The 26,177-nt window shown below is 45.3% G+C and overlaps 1 protein-coding gene across 1 annotated transcript in view; it reads left to right on the plus strand.

The window, feature by feature from the left end:
• The window catches only part of LOC106577471 (thrombospondin-2-like), a gene marked incomplete at its 5' end in the record, with an annotated part of 128,856 nt that overhangs the window by 28,620 nt on the left and 74,059 nt on the right, over window positions 1–26,177 (plus strand). Inside the window, 4 exons of the mRNA XM_045700575.1 lie at window positions 2,431–2,538; window positions 2,862–3,021; window positions 4,846–4,964; window positions 6,334–6,568. Coding sequence (XP_045556531.1) covers window positions 2,431–2,538; window positions 2,862–3,021; window positions 4,846–4,964; window positions 6,334–6,568 — 622 coding nt within the window. The remainder of the gene's footprint in view (window positions 1–2,430; window positions 2,539–2,861; window positions 3,022–4,845; window positions 4,965–6,333; window positions 6,569–26,177) is intronic.

Raw genomic sequence — 26,177 nt, forward strand, 5'->3', positions numbered from 1 at the left:
CCGTGGTTAGCTGTCTCCTAGCTATCCCTGGACCGTGGTTAGCTGTCTCCTAGCTATCCCTGGACCACGGTTAGCTGTCTCCTAGCTATCCCTGGACCACGGTTAGGTGTCTCCTAGCTATCCCTGGACCACGGTTAGCTGTCTCCTAGCTATCCCTGGACCATGGTTAGCTGTCTCCTAGCTATCCCTGGACTGTGGTTAGCTGTCTCCAAGCTATCCCTGATCCACGGTTAGCTGTCTCCTAGATATCCCTGGACCGTGGTTAGTTGTCTCCTAGCTATCCCTGGACCGTGGTTGGCTGTCTCCTAGCTATCCCTGGACCAAGGTTAGCTGTCTCCTAGCTATCCCTGGACTGTGGTTAGCTGTCTCCTAGCTATCCCTGGGCTGTGGTTAGCTGTCTCCTAGCTATCCCTGGGCTGTGGTTAGCTGTCTCCTAGCTATCCCTGGGCTGTGGTTAGCTGTCTCCTAGCTATCCCTGGACCGTGGTTAGCTGTCTCCTAGCTATCCCTGGACCACGGTTAGCTGTCTCCTAGCTATCCCTGGACCGTGGTTAGCTGTCTCCTAGCTATCCCTGGACCACGGTTAGTTGTCTCCTAGCTATCCCTGGACCACGGTTAGCTGTCTCCTAGGTACAGTGCCTTGCAAAAGTATTCACCCCCCCTTGGCATTTTCCCTGTTTTGTTGCATTACAACCTGTAATTTAAATTGATTTTTATTTGGGTTTCATGTAATGGACAAACACAAATTAGTCCAAATTGGTGAAGTGAAAAAAATTACTTGTTTCAAACATTTCTAGAAAATACAAAATGAAAAGTGGTGCGTGCATATGTATTCACCCCCTTCGTTATGAAGTCCCTAAATAAGATCTTGTGCAACCAATTACCTTCAGAAGTCACATAATTAGTTAAATTAAATCCACCTGTGTGCAATCTAACTGTCACATGATCTGTCACATGAACTCAGTATATATAATCCCCTGTTCTGAAATACCCCAGAGTCTGCAACACCACTAAGCAATGGGCACCACCAAGTAAGTGGCACCATGAAGACCAAGGAGCTCTCCAAACAGGTCAGGGACAAAGTTGTGGAGAAGTACAGATCAGGGTTGGGTTATAAAAAAATATCAGAAACTTTGAACATCCCACTGAGCACCATTAAATCCATTATTAAAGAATGGAAAGAATATGGCACCACAACAAACCTGCCAAGAGAGGGCCGCCCACCAAAACTCACGGACTAGGCAAGGAGGGCATTAATCAGAGAGGCAACAAAGAGACCAAAGATAACCCTGAAGGAGCTGCAAAGCTCCACAGCGGAGATTGGAGTATCTGTCGATAGGACCACAGAGCTGGGCTTTACAGAAGAGTGTCCAGAAAAAAGCCATTGCTAAAATAAAATAAAAAGCAAACACATTTGGTGTTCACCAAAAGGCATGTGGGAGACTCCCCAAACATATGGAAGAAGGTACTCTGGTCAGATGAGACTAAAATAGAGCTTTTTTGGCCATCAAGAAAAACGCTATGTCTGGGGCAAGCCCAACACCAATCACCCCGAGAACACCATCCCCACAGTGAAGCATGGTAGTGGCAGCGTCATGCTGTGGGGGTGTTTTTCATCGGCAGGGACTGGGAAACTGGTCAGAATTGAAGGAATGATGGGGAGAGCTAAATACAGGGAAATTCTTGAGGGAAACCTGTTTCAGTATTCCAGAGATTTGAGACTGGGACGGAGGTTCACCTTCCAGCAGGACAATGACCCTAAGCATACTGCTAAAGCAACACTCGAGTGGTTTAAGGGGAAACATTTAAATGTCTTGGAATGGCCTAGTCATAGTCCAGACATCAATCCAATTGAGAATCTGTGGTATGACTTAAAGATTCCTGTACACCAGCAGAACCCATCAAACTTGAAGGAGCTGGAGCAGTTTTGCCTTGAAGAATGGGGGGAAAATCCCAGTGGCTAGATGTGCCAAGCTTATAGAGACATACCCCAAGAGACTTGCAGCTGTAATTTCTGCAAAAGGTGGCTCTACAAAGTATTGACTTTGGGGGGGTGAATAGTTATGCACGCTCGAGTTTTCTGTTTTTTTTTGTCTTATTTCTTGTCTGTTTCACAATGAAAAATATTTTGCATCTTCAAAGTGGTAGGCATGTTGTGTAAATCAAATGATACAACCCCCCCCCAAAATCACTTTTAATTCCAGGTTGTAAGGCAACAAAATTAAAAAATGCCAAGGGGGGTGTATACTTTCGCAAGCCACTGTACATGTATCTAACACCATGCTGGGCTCACTGTTACTTACGGCCATGTAAAATAGACACATTCTGACAAGGTTATGGAACAGTTAGTCAAGCCCAGAACCCCTTCACTAAGATTCGATTGATTTGATTGAATATATAATAACTGAGCTGTGTTGTGATTGGCTAACAGGATAACTGCCCCACCCTGCCAAACTCCGGACAGGAAGACCTTGACAACGATCGCCTTGGAGACGCCTGTGATCCTGATGACGACAACGACGATGTCTTAGATGAGAGGGTGAGGGAGAGGGTGAGGGTGAGGGTGAGGGAGAGGGAAAGGGTGAGGGTGAGGGTGTGTGTGTGTGTGTGTGTGTGTGTGTGTGTGTGTGTGTGTGTGTGTGTGTGTGTGTGTGTGTGTGTCTGTCTGTGTGTTTATTCCATTGTTTGTGTGTGTGTGTGTGTGTGTGTGTGTGTGTGTGTGTGTGTGTGTGTGTGTGTGTGTGTGTGTGTGTGTGTGTGTCTGTGTGTGTGTTTATTCCATTTTGTGTGTGTGTGTGTGTTTATTCCATTGTGTGTGTGTGTGTGTGTGTGTGTTTATTCCATTGTGTGTATGCTCCCTAGGATAACTGCCCTGGACACTACAACCCTCATCAGTTTGACTCTGACAGAGATGGAGTTGGAGACCGCTGTGATAACTGTCCCTTCACCCACAACCCTTTACAGACTGATACAGACAGCAACGGAGAGGGAGACGCCTGCAGTATCGACATGGATGGAGACGGTGTGTGTGTGTGTGTGTGTGTGTGTGTGTGTGTGTGTGTGTGTGTGTGTGTGTGTGTGTGTGTGTGTGTGTGTGTGTGTGTGTGTGTGTGTGTGTGTGTGTGTGTGTGTGTGTGTGTGTGTGTGTGTGTGTGTGTAGGGTTGGGTGGGCTACTTTCTAAATGTTAAATGTTGTTAAATGTCCAAAATTGTCATCTGTAAAATAACTTTGGATTACCCAACCTCACTAAACTTAATCTAAATACTTTCAGTTACTTTTGGATTACCCAACCTCACTAAACTAATTACTTTCAGTTACTTTTGGATTACTTTCCCCTTAACAGGAATTAGATGAAGACACAAAGGATCCTTTAAATGCATTTGGTGTCATCATAGTGGTGTCTGATTGGTGGTCATCATTTGGTGTCATCATAGTGGTGTCTGATTGGTGGTCATCATTTGGTGTCATCATAGTGGACTCTGATTGGTGGTCATAATTTGGTGTCATCATAGTGGACTCTGATTGGTGGTCATCATTTGGTTTCATCATAGTGGTGTCTGATTGGTGGTCATCATTTGGTGTCATCATAGTGGTGTCTGATTGGTGGTCATCATTTGGTCTGTCATCATAGTGGTGTCTGATTGGTGGTCATCATTTGGTGTCATCATAGTGGTCTCTGATTGGTGGTCATCATTTGGTGTCATCATAGTGGTGTCTGATTGGTGGTCATCATTTGGTGTCATCATAGTGGTGTCTGATTGGTGGTCATCATTTGGTCTGTCATCATAGTGGTGTCTGATTGGGGGTCGTCATTTTGTCTGTCATCAGTGGTGTCTGATTGGTGGTCATCATTTGGTGTCATCATAGTGGTGTCTGATTGGTGGTCATCATTTGGTGTCATCATAGTGGTCTCTGATTGGTGGTCATCATTTGGTGTCATCATAGTGGTCTCTGATTGGTGGTCATCATTTGGTGTCATCATAGTGGTGTCTGATTGGTGGTCATCATTTGGTGTCATCATAGTGGTGTCTGATTGGTGGTCATCATTTGGTGTCATCATAGTGGTGTCTGATTGGTGGTCATCATTTGGTCTGTCATCATAGTGGTGTCTGATTGGTGGTCATCATTTGGTGTCATCATAGCGGTCTCTGATAGGTGGTCATAATTTGGTGTCATCATAGTGGTCTCTGATTGGTGGTCATCATTTGGTGTCATCATAGTGGTCTCTGATTGGTGGTCATCATTTGGTGTCATCATAGTGGTGTCTGATTGGTGGTCATCATTTGGTGTCAGCATAGTGGTCTCTGATTGGTGGTCATCATTTGGTGTGTCATCATAGTGGTGTCTGATTGGTGGTCAGACTCGCTCAGGTGGAACAAACTGGGACCTTTTTTAATTGCTGAATTGAATGTCATTGAGAAAACAGAAAGGTGTCAATGTATTTTGTTTTTGTGCTAAAATTGTTTCTGAAATTAAAAGTAATCCTAAAAGTATTCATGTCATTTTTCAAAAGTATCTGTAATTTGATTACAATGTATTGGAAACATAACTGATTACAGTTACAGTTTATTCGAAATCAGATTACCTGTAACTGATTACATGTATGTAATTAGTTACTCCCCAACCATGTGTGTGTGTGTGTGTGTGTCTGTGTGTGTGTGTGTGTGTGTGTGTGTGTGTGTGTGTGTGTGTGTGTGTGTGTGTGTGTGTGTGTGTCCCTTCCAGTCCTATAGCATACAGACATACACACACACAACAAGGAAATTACTCATGTAGCTTTAGTCTCTCCCTAACTCATTCCTTCACATGGTAGATCTTTGTGTGTTTGTCTATGTGTTTGTGTAGAGATGCTGAACGAGCATGATAACTGCCCCCATCTGTACAACACTGAGCAGAGAGATACAGACCTGGACGGAGTGGGGGACCAATGTGACAACTGTCCTTTCCTGCACAACCCTACACAGGTATGCACACACACAGGTAAACACACACCGTTGTGTAGGTATGAACGTACACAACATACACATTAAAAACCAGACACCGCGGTCTATAGATTAAAACCAGCCACCGTGGTCTATAGATTAAAACCAGACACCGCGGTCTATAGATTAAAACCAGACACCGTGGTCTATAGATTAAAACCAGCCACCGCGGTCTATAGATTAAAAACCAGACACCGTGGTCTATAGATTAAAACCAGACACCGCGGTCTATAGATTAAAACCAGACACCGTGGTCTATAGATTAAAACCAGACACCGTGGTCTATAGATTAAAACCAGACACCGTGGTCTATAGATTAAAACCAGACACCGCGGTCAATAGATTAAAAAAAAGACACCGCGGTCAATAGATTAAAACCAGACACCGTGGTCTATAGATTAAAACCAGACACCGTGGTCTATAGATTAAAACCAGACACCGCGGTCTATAGATTAAAACCAGACACCGTGGTCTATAGATTAAAACCAGACACCGCGGTCTATAGATTAAAACCAGACACCGTGGTCTTTAGATTAAAACCAGACACCGTGGTCTATAGATTAAAACCAGCCACCGCGGTCTATAGATTAAAACCAGACACCGTGGTCTATAGATTAAAACCAGCCACAGCGGTCTATAGATTAAAAACCAGACACCGTGGTCTATAGATTAAAACCAGACACCGCGGTCTATAGATTAAAACCAGACACCGTGGTCTATAGATTAAAACCAGACACCGTGGTCTATAGATTAAAACCAGACACCGTGGTCTATAGATTAAAACCAGACACCGTGGTCTATAGATTAAAACCAGACACCGCGGTCAATAGATTAAAAAAAAGACACCGCGGTCAATAGATTAAAACCAGACACCGTGGTCTATAGATTAAAACCAGACACCGTGGTCTATAGATTAAAACCAGACACCGCGGTCTATAGATTAAAACCAGACACCGTGGTCTATAGATTAAAACCAGACACCGCGGTCTATAGATTAAAACCAGACACCGCGGTCTATAGATTAAAACCAGCTGGCGCGGTCTATAGATTAAAACCAGACACCGCGGTCTATAGATTAAAACCAGACACCGTGGTCTATAGATTAAAACCAGCCACCGTGGTCTATAGATTAAAACCAGACACCGTGGTCTATAGATTAAAACCAGACACCGTGGTCTATAGATTAAAACCAGACACCGCGGTCTATAGATTAAAACCAGACACCGTGGTGTATAGATTAAAACCAGACACCGTGGTCTCCAGTTCAGCTCAGTAATCTGAACAAAGTAATAGGGACCTTGTTGGACTGCTGTAATGCTAACCAGGTGTGTGTTTGTGTGTGTTTGTATAGACTGATTCAGACAGTGATATGGTTGGTGATCACTGTGATGATAATGAGGATATAGATGAGGACGGTCATCAGAACTCCCTCGACAACTGTCGCTACGTTGCCAATAGCAACCAGGTTGACCATGACAGAGACGGAATTGGCGACGCCTGCGACCATGACGACGACAACGATGGTATCCCCGATGACCGTGACAACTGCCGACTGATGTCGAACGCTGACCAGATAGACGCAGACAGTCAGTACACTCTCACACACACACTCTCACACACACACACACACACACACACACACACACACACACACACACACACACACACACACACACACACACACACACACACACACACACACACACACACACGTCATCAGCATTGGCGGCAGAGGCAGGTTCACATATCCTGATTAGTGACCAGAAAGCACATGTTTTCTTTTCTCTTTACCAGAACAATACTGGTGATTTAATTGATCATGTTCATATTCCAGATAGGCCTAGTTTGGGTGGGTTATAACTCTATGCGTCAGTGGTGGGACTGGCTACATGTCTAATGATGGGGGGTTATAACTCTATACCTCAGTGGTGGGACTGGCTACATGTCTAATGATGGCTGGGTTATAACTCTATACCTAAGTGGTGGGACTGGCTACATGTCTAATGATGGGGGGTTATAACTCTATACCTCAGTGATGGGACTGGCTACATGTCTAAAGATGGCTGGGTTATAACTCTATACCTCAGTGGTGGGACTGGCTACATGTCTAAAGATGGCTGGGTTATAACTCTATACCCCAGTGGTGGGACTGGCTAGATGTCTATAGCCGGGGGGTTATAAATGTATACCTCAGTGGTGGGACTGGCTACATGTCTAAAGATGGCTGGGTTATAAATCTATACCTCAGTGGCGGGACTGGCTACATCTCTAAAGATGGCTGGGTTATAACTCTATACCTCAGTGGTGGGACTGGCTACATGTCTAAAGATGGCTGGTTTATAACTCTATACCTCAGTGGTTGGACTGGCTACATGTCTAATGATGGGTGGGTTATAACGCTATACCTCAGTGGTGAGACTGGCTACATGTGTATAGATGGGTGGGTTATAACTCTATACCTCAGTGTTGGGACTGGCTACATGTCTATAGATGGGTGGGTTATAACTCTATACCTCAGTGTTGGGACTGGCTACATGTCTAAATATGGGTGGGTTATAACTCTATACCTCAGTGGTGGGACTAGCTACATGTCTATAGATGGGTGGGTTATAACTCTATACCTCAGTAGTGGGACTGGCTACATGTCTAAAGATGGGTGGGTTATAACTCTATACCTCAGTGGTGGGACTGGCTACATGTCTAAAGATGGCTGGGTTATAACTCTATACCTCAGTGGTGGGACTGGCTACATGTCTAACAATGGGTGGGTTATAACTCTATACATCATTGTTGGGACTGGCTACATGTCTAAATATGGGTGGGTTATAACTCTATAACTCATTGGTGGGACTAGCTACATGTCTATAGATGGGTGGGTTATAACTCTATACCTCAGTGGTGGGACTGGCTACATGTCTAAAAATGGGGGTGTTATAACTATACCTCAGTGGTGGGACTGGCTACATGTCTAATGATGGGGGTGTTATAACTCTATACCTCAGTGGTGGGACTGGCTACATGTCTAAAGATGGGTGGGTTATACCTCTATACCTCAGTGGTGGGCATGGCTACATGTCTAAAGATGGGTGGGTTATAACTCTATACCTCAGTGGTGGGACTGGCTACATGTCTAACAATGGGTAGGTTATAACTCTATACCTCAGTGGTGGGACTGGCTACATGTCTAAAGATGGGTGGGTTATAACTCTATACCTCAGTGGTGGGACTGGCTACATGTCTAAAGATGGGTGGGTTATAACTCTATACCTCAGTGGTGGGACAGGCTACATGTCTAAAAATGGCTGTTATAACTCTATACCTCAGTGGTGGGACTGGCTACATGTCTAATGATGGGTGGGTTATAACTCTATACCTCAGTGGTGGGACTGGCTACATCTCTATAGATGGGTGGGTTATAACTCTATACCTCAGTGGTGGGACTGGCTACATGTCTAAAGATGGCTGGGTTATAACTCTATACCTCAGTGGTGGGACTGGCTACATGTCTAAAGATGGCTGGGTTATAACTCTATACCTCAGTGGTGGGACTGGCTACATGTCTAAAGATGGGGAATTATAACTCTATACCTCAGTGGTGGGACTGGCTACATGTCTAATGATGGCTGGGTTATAACTCTATACCTCAGTGGTGGGACTGGATACATGTCTAAAGATGGCTGGGTTATAACTCTATACCTCAGTGGTGGGACTGGCTACATGTCTAATGATGGCTGGGTTTTAACTCTATACCTCAGTGGTGGGACTGGCTACATGTCTAATGATGGTTGGGTTATAACTCTATACCTCAGTGGTGAGACTGGCTACATGTCTAAAGATGGCTGGGTTATAACTCTATACCTCAGTGGTGGGACTGGCTACATGTCTAAAGATGGCTGGGTTATAACTCTATACCTCAGTGGTGGGACTGGCTACATGTCTAACAATGGGTGGTTTATAACTCTATACCTCAGTGGAGGGACTGGCTACATGTCTAAAGATGGGTGGGTTATAACTTTATACCTCAGTGGTGGGACTGGCTACATGCCTAAAGATGGGTGGGTTATAACTCCATACCTCAGTGGTGGGACTGGCTACATGTCTAATGATGGGTGGGTTATAAATCTATACCTCAGTGATGGGACTGGCTATATGTCTAAAGATGGGTGGGTCATAACTCTATACCTCAGTGGTGGGACAGGCTACATGTCTAAAAATGGCTGTTATAACTCTATACCTCAGTGGTGGGACTGGCTACATGTCTAATGATGGGTGGGTTATAACTCTATACCTCAGTGGTGTGACTGGCTACATCTCTATAGATGGGATGGTTATAACTCTATACCTCAGTGGTGGGACTGGCTACATGTCTAAAGATGGCTGGGTTATAACTCTATACCTCAGTGGTGGGACTGGCTACATGTCTAAAGATGGCTGGGTTATAACTCTATACCTCAGTGGTGGGACTGGCTACATGTCTAAAGATGGCTGGGTTATAACTCTATACCTCAGTGGTGGGACTGGCTACATGTCTAAAGATGGGGAATTATAACTCTATACCTCAGTGGTGGGACTGGCTACATGTCTAATGATGGCTGGGTTATAACTCTATACCTCAGTGGTGGGACTGGATACATGTCTAAAGATGGCTGGGTTATAACTCTATACCTCAGTGGTGGGACTGGCTACATGTCTAAAGATGGGGAATTATAACTCTATACCTCAGTGGTGGGACTGGCTACATGTCTAATGATGGCTGGGTTTTAACTCTATACCTCAGTGGTGGGACTGGCTACATGTCTAATGATGGGTGGGTTATAAATCTATACCTCAGTGATGGGACTGGCTATATGTCTAAAGATGGGTGGGTCATAACTCTATACCTCAGTGGTGGGACAGGCTACATGTCTAAAAATGGCTGTTATAACTCTATACCTCAGTGGTGGGACTGGCTACATGTCTAATGATGGGTGGGTTATAACTCTATACCTCAGTGGTGGGACTGGCTACATCTCTATAGATGGGTGGGTTATAACTCTATACCTCAGTGGTGGGACTGGCTACATGTCTAAAGATGGCTGGGTTATAACTCTATACCTCAGTGGTGGGACTGGCTACATGTCTAAAGATGGCTGGGTTATAACTCTATACCTCAGTGGTGGGACTGGCTACATGTCTAAAGATGGGGAATTATAACTCTATACCTCAGTGGTGGGACTGGCTACATGTCTAATGATGGCTGGGTTATAACTCTATACCTCAGTGGTGGGACTGGATACATGTCTAAAGATGGCTGGGTTATAACTCTATACCTCAGTGGTGGGACTGGCTACATGTCTAAAGATGGGGAATTAAAACTCTATACCTCAGTGGTGGGACTGGCTACATGTCTAATGATGGCTGGGTTTTAACTCTATACCTCAGTGGTGGGACTGGCTACATGTCTAATGATGGGTGGGTTATAACTCTATACCTCAGTGGTGAGACTGGCTACATGTCTAAAGATGGCTGGGTTATAACTCTATACCTCAGTGGTGGGACTGGCTACATGTCTAAAGATGGCTGGGTTATAACTCTATACCTCAGTCGTGGGACTGGCTACATGTCTAACAATGGGTGGGTTATAACTCTATTCCTCAGTGGAGGGACTGGCTACATGTCTAAAGATGGGTGGGTTATAACTTTATACCTCAGTGGTGGGACTGGCTACATGCCTAAAGATGGGTGGGTTATAACTCCATACCTCAGTGGTGGGACTAGCTACATGTCTAAAGATGGGTGGGTCATAACTCTATACCTCAGTGGTGGGACTGGCTACATGTCTAAAGATGGGTGGGTTATAACTCCATATCTCAGTGGTGGGACTGGCTACATGTCTAAAGATGGCTGGGTTATAACTCTATACCTCAGTGGTGGGACTGGCTACATGTCTAAAGATGGCTGGGTTATAACTCTATACCTCAGTGGTGGGACTGGCTACATGTCTAAAGATGGGGAATTATAACTCTATACCTCAGTGGTGGGACTGGCTACATGTCTAATGATGGCTGGGTTATAACTCTATACCTCAGTGGTGGGACTGGATACATGTCTAAAGATGGCTGGGTTATAACTCTATACCTCAGTGGTGGGACTGGCTACATGTCTAAAGATGGGGAATTATAACTCTATACCTCAGTGGTGGGACTGGCTACATGTCTAATGATGGCTGGGTTTTAACTCTATACCTCAGTGGCGGGACTGGCTACATGTCTAATGATGGGTGGGTTATAAATCTATACCTCAGTGATGGGACTGGCTATATGTCTAAAGATGGGTGGGTCATAACTCTATACCTCAGTGGTGGGACAGGCTACATGTCTAAAAATGGCTGTTATAACTCTATACCTCAGTGGTGGGACTGGCTACATGTCTAATGATGGGTGGGTTATAACTCTATACCTCAGTGGTGGGACTGGCTACATGTCTAAAGATGGCTGGGTTATAACTCTATACCTCAGTGGTGGGACTGGCTACATGTCTAAAGATGGCTGGGTTATAACTCTATACCTCAGTGGTGGGACTGGCTACATGTCTAAAGATGGGTGGATTATAACTCTATACCTCAGTGGTGGGACTGGCTACATGTCTAAAGATGGCTGGGTTATAACTCTATACCTCAGTGGTGGGACTGGCTACATGTCTAAAGATGGCTGGGTTATAACTCTATACCTCAGTGGTGGGACTGGCTACATGTCTAAAGATGGGGAATTATAACTCTATACCTCAGTGGTGGGACTGGCTACATGTCTAATGATGGCTGGGTTATAACTCTATACCTCAGTGGTGGGACTGGCTACATGTCTAATGATGGGTGGGTTATAACTCTACCTCAGTGGTGAGACTGGCTACATGTCTAAAGATGGCTGGGTTATAACTCTATACCTCAGTGGTGGGACTGGCTACATGTCTAAAGATGGCTGGGTTATAACTCTATACCTCAGTGGTGGGACTGGCTACATGTCTAACAATGGGTGGGTTATAACTCTATACCTCAGTGGTGGGACTGGCTACATGTCTAAAGATGGGTGGGTTATAACTCTATACCTCAGTGGTGGGACTGGCTACATGCCTAAAGATGGGTGGGTTATAACTCCATACCTCAGTGGTGGGACTGGCTACATGTCTAATGATGGGTGGGTTATAAATCTATACCTCAGTGATGGGACTGGCTATATGTCTAAAGATGGGTGGGTCATAACTCTATACCTCAGTGGTGGGACTGGCTACATGTCTAAAGATGGGTGGGTTATAACTCCATATCTCAGTGGTGGGACTGGCTACATGTCTAATCATGGGTGGGTTATAACTCTATACCTCAGTGGTGGGACTGGCTACATGTCTAAAGATGGCTGGGTTATAACTCTATACCTCAGTCGTGGGACTGGCTACATGTCTAAAGACGGGTGGGTTATAACTCCATACCTCAGTGGTGGGACTGGCTACATGTCTAATGATGGGTGCTTTATGACTCTATACCTCAGTGGTGGGACTGGCTACATGTCTAAAGATGGCTGGGTTATAAATCTATACCTCAGTGGTGGGACTGGCTACATGTCTAAAGATGGCTGGGTCATAACTCTATACCTCAGTGGTGGGACTGGCTACATGTCTAAAGATGGCTGGTTTATAACTCTATACCTCAGTGCTGGGACTGGCTACATGTCTAAAGATGGGGGGTTATAACTCTATACCTCAGTGGTGGGACTGGATACATGTCTAAAGATGGTTGGGTTATAACTCTATACCTCAGTGGTGGGACTGGCTACATGTCTAAAGATGGGGAATTATAACTCTATACCTCAGTGGTGGGACTGGCTACATGTCTAATGATGGCTGGGTTTAACTCTATACCTCAGTGGTGGGACTGGCTACATGTCTAATGATGGGTGGGTTATAACTCTATACCTCAGTGGTGGGACTGGCTACATGTCTAACAATGGGTGCGTTATAACTCTATACCTCAGTGGAGGGACTGGCTACATGTCTAAAGATGGGTGGGTTATAACTTTATACCTCAGTGGTGGGACTGGCTACATGCCTAAAGATGGGTGGGTTATAACTCCATACCTCAGTGGTGGGACTGGCTACATGTCTAATGATGGGTGGGTTATAAATCTATACCTCAGTGATGGGACTGGCTATATGTCTAAAGATGGGTGGGTCATAACTCTATACCTCAGTGGTGGGACTGGCTACATGTCTAAAGATGGGTGGGTTATAACTCCATATCTCAGTGGTGGGACTGGCTACATGTCTAATCATGGGTGGGTTATAACTCTATACCTCAGTGTTGGGACTGGCTACATGTCTAAACATGGCTGGGTTATAACTCTATACCTCAGTCGTGGGACTGGCTACATGTCTAAAGACGGGTGGGTTATAACTCCATACCTCAGTGGTGGGACTGGCTACATGTCTAATGATGGGTGCTTTATGACTCTATACCTCAGTGGTGGGACTGGCTACATGTCTAAAGATGGCTGGGTTATAAATCTATACCTCAGTGGTGGGACTGGCTACATGTCTAAAGATGGCTGGGTTATAACTCTATACCTCAGTGGTGGGACTGGCTACATGTCTAAAGATGGCTGGTTTATAACTCTATACCTCAGTGCTGGGACTGGCTACATGTCTAAAGATGGGGGGTTATAACTCTATACCTCAGTGGTGGGACTGGATACATGTCTAAAGATGGTTGGGTTATAACTCTATACCTCAGTGGTGGGACTGGCTACATGTCTAAAGATGGGGAATTATAACTCTATACCTCAGTGGTGGGACTGGCTATATGTCTAAAGATGGGTGGGTCATAACTCTATACCTCAGTGGTGGGACAGGCTACATGTCTAAAAATGGCTGTTATAACTCTATACCTCAGTGGTGGGACTGGCTACATGTCTAATGATGGGTGGGTTATAACTCTATACCTCAGTGGTGGGACTGGCTACATGTCTATAGATGGGTGGGTTATAACTCTATACCTCAGTGGTGGGACTGGCTACATGTCTAAAGATGGCTGGGTTATAACTCTATACCTCAGTGGTGGGACTGGCTACATGTCTAAAGATGGCTGGGTTATAACTCTATACCTCAGTGGTGGGACTGGCTACATGTCTAAAGATGGCTGGGTTATAACTCTATACCTCAGTGGTGGGACTGGCTACATGTCTAAAGATGGGGAATTATAACTCTATACCTCAGTGGTGGGACTGGCTACATGTCTAATGATGGCTGGGTTATAACTCTATACCTCAGTGGTGGGACTGGCTACATGTCTAAAGATGGCTGGGTTATAACTCTATACCTCAGTGGTGGGACTGGCTACATGTCTAAAGATGGGTAATTATAACTCTATACCTCAGTGGTGGGACTGGCTACATGTCTAATGATGGCTGGGTTATAACTCTATACCTCAGTGGTGGGACTGGCTACATGTCTAATGATGGGTGGGTTATAAATCTATACCTCAGTGATGGGACTGGCTATATGTCTAAAGATGGGTGGGTCATAACTCTATACCTCAGTGGTGGGACAGGCTACATGTCTAAAAATGGCTGTTATAACTCTATACCTCAGTGGTGGGACTGGCTACATGTCTAATGATGGGTGGGTTATAACTCTATACCTCAGTGGTGGGACTGGCTACATCTCTATAGATGGGTGGGTTATAACTCTATACCTCAGTGGTGGGACTGGCTACATGTCTAAAGATGGCTGGGTTATAACTCCATATCTCAGTGGTGGGACTGGCTACATGTCTAATCATGGGTGGGTTATAACTCTATACCTCAGTGGTGGGACTGGCTACATGTCTAAAGATGGCTGGGTTATAACTCTATACCTCAGTCGTGGAACTGGCTACATGTCTAAAGACGGGTGGGTTATAACTCCATACCTCAGTGGTGGGACTGGCTACATGTCTAATGATGGGTGGGTTATAACTCTATACCTCAGTGGTGGGACTGGCTACATGTCTAAAGATGGCTGGGTTATAAATCTATACCTCAGTGGTGGGACTGGCTACATGTCTAAAGATGGCTGGGTTATAACTCTATACCTCAGTGGTGGGACTGGCTACATGTCTAAAGATGGCTGGTTTATAACTCTATACCTCAGTGCTGGGACTGGCTACATGTCTAAAGATGGGGGTTATAACTCTATACCTCAGTGGTGGGACTGGCTACATGTCTAAAGATGGGTGGGTTATAACTCTATACCTCAGTGGTGGGACTGGCTACATGTCTAAAGATGGGGAATTATAACTCTATACCTCAGTGGTGGGACTGGCTACATGTCTAAAGATGGGTGGGTTATAACTCTATACCTCAGTGGTGGGACTGGCTACATGTCTAAAAATGGCTGTTATAACTCTATACCTCAGTGGTGGGACTGGCTACATGTCTAATGATGGGTGGGTTATAACTCTATACCTCAGTGGTGGGACTGGCTACATCTCTAAAGATGGGTGGGTTATAACTCTATACCTCAGTGGTGGGACTGGCTACATGTCTAAAGATGGCTGGGTTATAACTCTATACCTCAGTGGTGGGACTGGCTACATGTCTAAAGATGGCTGGGTTATAACTCTATACCTCAGTGGTGGGACTGGCTACATGTCTAAAGATGGCTGGGTTATAACTCTATACCTCAGTGGTGGGACTGGCTACATGTCTAAAGATGGGTAAGTTATAACTCTATACCTCAGTGGTGGGACTGGCTACATGTCTAATGATGGCTGGGTTATAACTCTATACCTCAGTGGTGGGACTGGCTACATGTCTAAAGATGGCTGGGTTATAACTCTATACCTCAGTGGTGGGACTGGCTACATGTCTAAAGATGGGGAATTATAACTCTATACCTCAGTGGTGGGACTGGCTACATGTCTAATGATGGCTGGGTTTTAACTCTATACCTCAGTGGTGGGACTGGCTACATGTCTAATGATGGGTGGGTTATAAATCTATACCTCAGTGATGGGACTGGCTATATGTCTAAAGATGGGTGGGTCATAACTCTATACCTCAGTGGTGGGACAGGCTACATGTCTAAAAATGGCTGTTATAACTCTATACCTCAGTGGTGGGACTGGCTACATGTCTAATGATGGGTGGGTTATAACTCTATACCTCAGTGGTGGGACTGGCTACATCTCTATAGATGGGTGGGTTATAACTCTATACCTCAGTGGTGGGACTGGCTACATGTCTAAAGATGGCTGGGTTATAACTCTATACCTCAGTGGTGGGACTGGCTACATGTCTAAAGATGGCTGGGTTATAACTCTATACCTCATTGGTGGGACTGGCTACATGTCTAAAGATGGGGAATTATAACTCTATACCTCAGTGGTGGGACTGGCTACATGTCTAATGATGGCTGGGTTATAACTCTATACCTCAGTGGTGGGACTGGATACATGTCTAAAGATGGCTGGGTTATAACTCTATACCTCAGTGGTGGGACTGGCTACATGTCTAAAGATGGGGAATTATAACTCTATACCTCAGTGGTGGGACTGGCTACATGTCTAATGATGGCTGGGTTTTAACTCTATACCTCAGTGGTGGGACTGGCTACATGTCTAATGATGGGTGGGTTATAACTCTATACCTCAGTGGTGAGACTGGCTACATGTCTAAAGATGGCTGGGTTATAACTCTATACCTCAGTGGTGGGACTGGCTACATGTCTAAAGATGGCTGGGTTATAACTCTATACCTCAGTGTTGGGACTGGCTACATGTCTAACAATGGGTGGGTTATAACTCTATTCCTCAGTGGTGGGACTGGCTACATGTCTAAAGATGGGTGGGTTATAACTCTATACCTCAGTGGTGGGACTGGCTACATGTCTAAAGATGGGTGGGTTATAACTCTATACCTCAGTGGTGGGACTAGCTACATGTCTAAAGATGGGTGGGTCATAACTCTATACCTCAGTGGTGGGACTGGCTACATGTCTAAAGATGGGGAATTATAACTCTATACCTCAGTGGTGGGACTGGCTACATGTCTAATGATGGCTGGGTTATAACTCTATACCTCAGTGGTGGGACTGGATACATGTCTAAAGATGGCTGGGTTATAACTCTATACCTCAGTGGTGGGACTGTCTACATGTCTAAAGATGGGGAATTATAACTCTATACCTCAGTGGTGGGACTGGCTACATGTCTAATGATGGCTGGGTTTTAACTCTATACCTCAGTGGTGGGACTGGCTACATGTCTAATGATGGGTGGGTTATAAATCTATACCTCAGTGATGGGACTGGCTATATGTCTAAAGATGGGTGGGTCATAACTCTATACCTCAGTGGTGGGACTGGCTACATGTCTAAAAATGGCTGTTATAACTCTATACCTCAGTGGTGGGACTGGCTACATGTCTAATGATGGGTGGGTTATAACTCTATACCTCAGTGGTGGGACTGGCTACATGTCTAAAGATGGCTGGGTTATAACTCTATACCTCAGTGGTGGGACTGGCTACATGTCTAAAGATGGCTGGGTTATAACTCTATACCTCAGTGGTGGGACTGGCTACATGTCTAAAGATGGGGAATTATAACTCTATACCTCAGTGGTGGGACTGGCTACATGTCTAATGATGGCTGGGTTATAACTCTATACCTCAGTGGTGGGACTGGATACATGTCTAAAGATGTCTGGGTTATAACTCTATACCTCAGTGGTGGGACTGGCTACATGTCTAAAGATGGAGAATTATAACTCTATACCTCAGTGGTGGGTCTGGCTACATGTCTAATGATGGCTGGGTTTTAACTCTATACCTCAGTGGTGGGACTGGCTACATGTCTAATGATGGGTGGGTTATAACTCTACCTCAGTGGTGAGACTGGCTACATGTCTAAAGATGGCTGGGTTATAACTCTATACCTCAGTGGTGGGACTGGCTACATGTCTAAAGATGGCTGGGTTATAACTCTATACCTCAGTGGTGGGACTGGCTACATGTCTAACAATGGGTGGGTTATAACTCTATACCTCAGTGGAGGGACTGGCTACATGTCTAAAGATGGGTGGGTTATAACTTTATACCTCAGTGGTGGGACTGGCTACATGCCTAAAGATGGGTGGGTTATAACTCCATACCTCAGTGATGGGACTGGCTACATGTCTAATGATGGGTGAGTTATAAATCTATACCTCAGTGATGGGACTGGCTATATGTCTAAAGATGGGTGGGTCATAACTCTATACCTCAGTGGTGGGACTGGCTACATGTCTAAAGATGGGTGGGTTATAACTCCATATCTCAGTGGTGGGACTGGCTACATGTCTAATCATGGGTGGGTTATAACTCCATACCTCAGTGGTGGGACTGGCTACATGTCTAATGATGGGTGCTTTATGACTCTATACCTCAGTGGTGGGACTGGCTACATGTCTAAAGATGGCTGGGTTATAAATCTATACCTCAGTGGTGGGACTGGCTACATGTCTAAAGATGGCTGGGTCATAACTCTATACCTCAGTGGTGGGACTGGCTACATGTCTAAAGATGGCTGGTTTATAACTCTATACCTCAGTGCTGGGACTGGCTACATGTCTAAAGATGGGGGGTTATAACTCTATACCTCAGTGGTGGGACTGGCTACATGTCTAATGATGGCTGGGTTTAACTCTATACCTCAGTGGTGGGACTGGCTACATGTCTAAAGATGGGTGGGTTATAACTCTATACCTCAGTGGTGGGACTGGCTACATGTCTAACAATGGGTGCGTTATAACTCTATACCTCAGTGGAGGGACTGGCTACATGTCTAAAGATGGGTGGGTTATAACTTTATACCTCAGTGGTGGGACTGGCTACATGCCTAAAGATGGGTGGGTTATAACTCCATACCTCAGTGGTGGGACTGGCTACATGTCTAATGATGGGTGGGTTATAAATCTATACCTCAGTGATGGGACTGGCTATATGTCTAAAGATGGGTGGGTCATAACTCTATACCTCAGTGGTGGGACTGGCTACATGTCTAAAGATGGGTGGGTTATAACTCCATATCTCAGTGGTGGGACTGGCTACATGTCTAATCATGGGTGGGTTATAACTCTATACCTCAGTGGTGGGACTGGCTACATGTCTAAAGATGGCTGGGTTATAACTCTATACCTCAGTGCTGGGACTGGCTACATGTCTAAAGATGGGGGGTTATAACTCTATACCTCAGTGGTGGGACTGGATACATGTCTAAAGATGGTTGGGTTATAACTCTATACCTCAGTGGTGGGACTGGCTACATGTCTAAAGATGGGGAATTATAACTCTATACCTCAGTGGTGGGACTGGCTATATGTCTAAAGATGGGTGGGTCATAACTCTATACCTCAGTGGTGGGACAGGCTACATGTCTAAAAATGGCTGGGTTATAACTCTATACCTCAGTGGTGGGACTGGCTACATGTCTAATGATGGGTGGGTTATAACTCTATACCTCAGTGGTGGGACTGGCTACATCTCTATAGATGGGTGGGTTATAACTCTATACCTCAGTGGTGGGACTGGCTACATGTCTAAAGATGGCTGGGTTATAACTCTATACCTCAGTGGTGGGACTGGCTACATGTCTAAAGATGGCTGGGTTATAACTCTATACCTCAGTGGTGGGACTGGCTACATGTCTAAAGATGGGTGGGTTATAACTCTATACCTCAGTGGTGGGACTGGCTACATGTCTAAAGATGGGTGGGTTATAACTCTATACCTCAGTGGTGGGACTGGCTACATGTCTAAAGATGGCTGGGTTATAACTCTATACCTCAGTGGTGGGACTGGCTACATGTCTAAAGATGGGGGATTATAACTCTATACCTCAGTGGTGGGACTGGCTACATGTCTAAAGATGGCTGGGTTATAACTCTATACCTCAGTGGTGGGACTGGCTACATGTCTAAAGATGGGTGGGTTATAACTCTATACCTCAGTGGTGGGACTGGCTACATGTCTAAAGATGGGTGGGTTATAACTCTATACCTCAGTGGTGGGACTGGCTACATGTCTAAAGATGGCTGTTATAACTCTATACCTCAGTGGTGGGACTGGCTACATGTCTAATGATGGGTGGGTTATAACTCTATACCTCAGTGGTGGGACTGGCTACATCTCTATAGATGGGTGGGTTATAACTCTATACCTCAGTCGTGGGACTGGCTACATGTCTAAAGATGGCTGGGTTATAACTCCATATCTCAGTGGTGGGACTGGCTACATGTCTAATCATGGGTGGGTTATAACTCTATACCTCAGTGGTGGGACTGGCTACATGTCTAAAGATGGCTGGGTTATAACTCTATACCTCAGTCGTGGGACTGGCTACATGTCTAAAGACGGGTGGGTTATAACTCCATACCTCAGTGGTGGGACTGGCTACATGTCTAATGATGGGTGGGTTATAACTCTATACCTCAGTGGTGGGACTGGCTACATGTCTAAAGATGGCTGGGTTATAAATCTATACCTCAGTGGTGGGACTGGCTACATGTCTAAAGATGGCTGGGTTATAACTCTATACCTCAGTGGTGGGACTGGCTACATGTCTAAAGATGGCTGGTTTATAACTCTATACCTCAGTGCTGGGACTGGCTACATGTCTAAAGATGGGGGGTTATAACTCTATACCTCAGTGGTGGGACTGGATACATGTCTAAAGATGGTTGGGTTATAACTCTATACCTCAGTGGTGGGACTGGCTACATGTCTAAAGATGGGGGGTTATAACTCTATACCTCAGTGGTGGGACTGGCTACATGTCTAAAGATGGGTGGGTCATAACTCTATACCTCAGTGGTGGGACTGGCTACATGTCTAAAGATGGCTGTTATAACTCTATACCTCAGTGGTGGGACTGGCTACATGTCTAAGATGGGTGGGTTATAACTCTATACCTCAGTGGTGGGACTGGCTACATCTCTATAGATGGGTGGGTTATAACTCTATACCTCAGTGGTGGGACTGGCTACATGTCTAAAGATGGCTGGGTTATAACTCTATACCTCAGTGGTGGGACTGGCTACATGTCTAAAGATGGCTGGGTTATAACTCTATACCTCAGTGGTGGGACTGGCTACATGTCTAAAGATGGCTGGGTTATAACTCTATACCTCAGTGGTGGGACTGGCTACATGTCTAAAGATGGGTGGATTATAACTCTATACCTCAGTGGTGGGACTGGCTACATGTCTAAAGATGGCTGGGTTATAACTCTATACCTCAGTGGTGGGACTGGCTACATGTCTAAAGATGGCTGGGTTATAACTCTATACCTCAGTGGTGGGACTGGCTACATGTCTAAAGATGGGGGATTATAACTCTATACCTCAGTGGTGGGACTGGCTACATGTCTAATGATGGCTGGGTTATAACTCTATACCTCAGTGGTGGGACTGGCTACATGTCTAAAGATGGGTGGGTTATAACTCTATACCTCAGTGATGGGACTGGCTACATGTCTAAAGATGGGTGGGTCATAACTCTATACCTCAGTGGTGGGACTGGCTACATGTCTAAAATGGCTGTTATAACTCTATACCTCAGTGGTGGGACTGGCTACATGTCTAAAGATGGGTGGGTTATAACTCTATACCTCAGTGGTGGGACTGGCTACATCTCTATAGATGGGTGGGTTATAACTCTATACCTCAGTGGTGGGACTGGCTACATGTCTAAAGATGGCTGGGTTATAACTCTATACCTCAGTGGTGGGACTGGCTACATGTCTAAAGATGGCTGGGTTATAACTCTATACCTCATTGGTGGGACTGGCTACATGTCTAAAGATGGGGGATTATAACTCTATACCTCAGTGGTGGGACTGGCTACATGTCTAAAGATGGCTGGGTTATAACTCTATACCTCAGTGGTGGGACTGGCTACATGTCTAAAGATGGCTGGGTTATAACTCTATACCTCAGTGGTGGGACTGGCTACATGTCTAAAGATGGGGGATTATAACTCTATACCTCAGTGGTGGGACTGGCTACATGTCTAATGATGGCTGGGTTATAACTCTATACCTCAGTGGTGGGACTGGCTACATGTCTAATGATGGGTGGGTTATAACTCTATACCTCAGTGGTGGGACTGGCTACATGTCTAAAGATGGCTGGGTTATAACTCTATACCTCAGTGGTGGGACTGGCTACATGTCTAAAGATGGCTGGGTTATAACTCTATACCTCAGTGGTGGGACTGGCTACATGTCTAACAATGGGTGGGTTATAACTCTATTCCTCAGTGGAGGGACTGGCTACATGTCTAAAGATGGGTGGGTTATAACTCTATACCTCAGTGGTGGGACTGGCTACATGCCTAAAGATGGGTGGGTTATAACTCTATACCTCAGTGGTGGGACTGGCTACATGTCTAAAGATGGGTGGGTCATAACTCTATACCTCAGTGGTGGGACTGGCTACATGTCTAAAGATGGGTGGGTTATAACTCCATACCTCAGTGGTGGGACTGGCTACATGTCTAAAGATGGCTGGGTTATAACTCTATACCTCAGTGGTGGGACTGGCTACATGTCTTTAGATGGCTGAGTTATAACTCTATACCTCAGTGGTGGGACTGGCTACATGTCTAAAGATGGGTGGGTTATAACTCTATACCTCAGTGGTGGGACTGGCTACATGTCTAATGATGACTGGGTTATAACTCTATACCTCAGTGGTGGGACTGGCTACATGTCTAAAGATGGCTGGGTTATAACTCTATACCTCAGTGGTGGGACTGGCTACATGTCTAAAGATGGGTGAGTTATAACTCTATACCTCAGTGGTGGGACTGGCTACATGTCTAAAGATGGCTGGGTTTTAACTCTATACCTCAGTGGTGGGACTGGCTACATGTCTAAAGATGGGTGGGTTATAACTCTATACCTCAGTGATGGGACTGGCTACATGTCTAAAGATGGGTGGGTCATAACTCTATACCTCAGTGGTGGGACTGGCTACATGTCTAAAGATGGCTGGGTTATAACTCTATACCTCAGTGGTGGGACTGGCTACATGTCTAAAGATGGGTGGGTTATAACTCTATACCTCAGTGGTGGGACTGGCTACATGTCTAAAGATGGCTGGGTTATAACTCTATACCTCAGTGGTGGGACTGGCTACATGTCTAAAGATGGCTGGGTTATAACTCTATACCTCAGTGGTGGGACTGGCTACATGTCTAAAGATGGGTGGATTATAACTCTATACCTCAGTGGTGGGACTGGCTACATGTCTAAAGATGGCTGGGTTATAACTCTATACCTCAGTGGTGGGACTGGCTACATGTCTAAAGATGTCTGGGTTATAACTCTATACCTCAGTGGTGGGACTGGCTACATGTCTAAAGATGGGTGAGTTATAACTCTATACCTCAGTGGTGGGACTGGCTACATGTCTAATGATGGCTGGGTTATAACTCTATACCTCAGTGGTGGGACTGGCTACATGTCTAATGATGGGTGGGTTATAACTCTATACCTCAGTGGTGAGACTGGCTACATGTCTAAAGATGGCTGGGTTATAACTCTATACCTCAGTGGTGGGACTGGCTACATGTCTAAAGATGGCTGGGTTATAACTCTATACCTCAGTGGTGGGACTGGCTACATGTCTAACGATGGGTGGGTTATAACTCTATACCTCAGTGGTGGGACTGGCTACATGTCTAAAGATGGGTGGGTTATAACTCTATACCTCAGTGGTGGGACTGGCTACATGCCTAAAGATGGGTGGGTTATAACTCCATACCTCAGTGGTGGGACTGGCTACATGTCTAAAGATGGGTGGGTTATAACTCTATACCTCAGTGGTGGGACTGGCTACATGTCTAAAGATGGGTGGGTCATAACTCTATACCTCAGTGGTGGGACTGGCTACATGTCTAAAGATGGGTGGGTTATAACTCCATACCTCAGTGGTGGGACTGGCTACATGTCTAAACATGGGTGGGTTATAACTCTATACCTCAGTGGTGGGACTGGCTACATGTCTAAAGATGGGTGCTTTATAACTCTATACCTCAGTGGTGGGACTGGCTACATGTCTAAAGATGGCTGGGTTATAACTCTATACCTCAGTGGTGGGACTGGCTACATGTCTAAAGATGGCTGGGTTATAACTCTATACCTCAGTGGTGGGACTGGCTACATGTCTAAAGATGGCTGGTTTATAACTCTATACCTCAGTGCTGGGACTGGCTACATGTCTAATGATGGGGGTGTTATAACTCTATACCTCAGTGGTGGGACTGGCTACATGTCTAAAGATGGCTGGGTTATAACTCTATACCTCAGTGGTGGGACTGGCTACATGTCTAAAGATGGGTGGGTTATAACTCTATACCTCAGTGGTGGGACTGGCTACATGTCTAACAATGGGTGCGTTATAACTCTATACCTCAGTGGTGGGACTGGCTACATGTCTAAAGATGGGTGGGTTATAACTCTATACCTCAGTGGTGGGACTGGCTACATGCCTAAAGATGGGTGGGTTATAACTCCATACCTCAGTGGTGGGACTGGCTACATGTCTAAAGATGGGTGGGTTATAAATCTATACCTCAGTGATGGGACTGGCTACATGTCTAAAGATGGGTGGGTTATAACTCTATACCTCAGTGGTGGGACTGGCTACATGTCTAAAGATGGGTGGGTTATAACTCCATACCTCAGTGGTGGGACTGGCTACATGTCTAACCATGGGTGGGTTATAACACTATACCTCAGTGGTGGGACTGGCTACATGTCTAAAGATGGCTGGGTTATAACTCTATTCCTCAGTGGTGGGACTGGCTACATGTCTAAAGACGGGTGGGTTATAACTCTATACCTCAGTGGTGGGACTGGCTACATGTCTAAAGATGGGTGCTTTATAACTCTATACCTCAGTGGTGGGACTGGCTACATGTCTAAAGATGGCTGGGTTATAAATCTATACCTCAGTGGTGGGACTGGCTACATGTCTAAAGATGGCTGGGTTATAACTCTATACCTCAGTGGTGGGACTGGCTACATGTCTAAAGATGGCTGGTTTATAACTCTATACCTCAGTGCTGGGACTGGCTACATGTCTAAAGATGGGGGGTTATAACTCTATACCTCAGTGGTGGGACTGGATACATGTCTAAAGATGGTTGGGTTATAACTCTATACCTCAGTGGTGGGACTGGCTACATGTCTAAAGATGGGGAATTATAACTCTATACCTCAGTGGTGGGACTGGCTACATGTCTAAAGATGGCTGGGTTATAACTCTATACCTCAGTGGTGGGACTGGCTACATGTCTAAAGATGGGTGGGTTATAACTCTATACCTCAGTGGTGGGACTGGCTACATGTCTAAAGATGGCTGGGTTATAACTCTATACCTCAGTGGTGGGACTGGCTACATGTCTAAAGATGGGTGGGTTATAACTCTATACCTCAGTGTTGGGACTGGCTACATGTCTAAAGATGGGTGGGTTATAACTCTATACCTCAGTGTTGGGACTGGCTACATGTCTAAAGATGGGTGGGTTATAACTCTATACCTCAGTGGTGGGACTGGCTACATGTCTAAAGATGGGTGGGTTATAACTCTATACCTCAGTGGTGGGACTGGCTACATGTCTAAAGATGGGTGGGTTATAACTCTATACCTCAGTGGTGGGACTGGCTACATGTCTAAAGATGGCTGGGTTATAACTCTATACCTCAGTGGTGGGACTGGCTACATGTCTAAAGATGGGTGGGTTATAACTCTATACCTCAGTGGTGGGACTGGCTACATGTCTAAAGATGGCTGGGTTATAACTCTATACCTCAGTGGTGGGACTGGCTACATGTCTAAAGATGGCTGGGTTATAACTCTATACCTCAGTGGTGGGACTGGCTACATGTCTAATGATGGGTGGGTTATAACTCTATACCTCAGTGGTGGGACTGGCTACATGTCTAAAGATGGGTGGGTTATAACTCTATACCTCAGTGGTGGGACTGGCTACATGTCTAAAGATGGCTGGGTTATAACTCTATACCTCAGTGGCGGGACTGGCTACATGTCTAAAGATGGCTGGGTTATAACTCTATACCTCAGTGGTGGGACTGGCTACATGTCTAACGATGGGTGGTTTATAACTCTATACCTCAGTGGAGGGA

This window comes from Salmo salar, chromosome ssa18 (assembly GCF_905237065.1).
Source record: "Salmo salar chromosome ssa18, Ssal_v3.1, whole genome shotgun sequence".
NCBI lineage: Eukaryota > Metazoa > Chordata > Actinopteri > Salmoniformes > Salmonidae > Salmo > Salmo salar.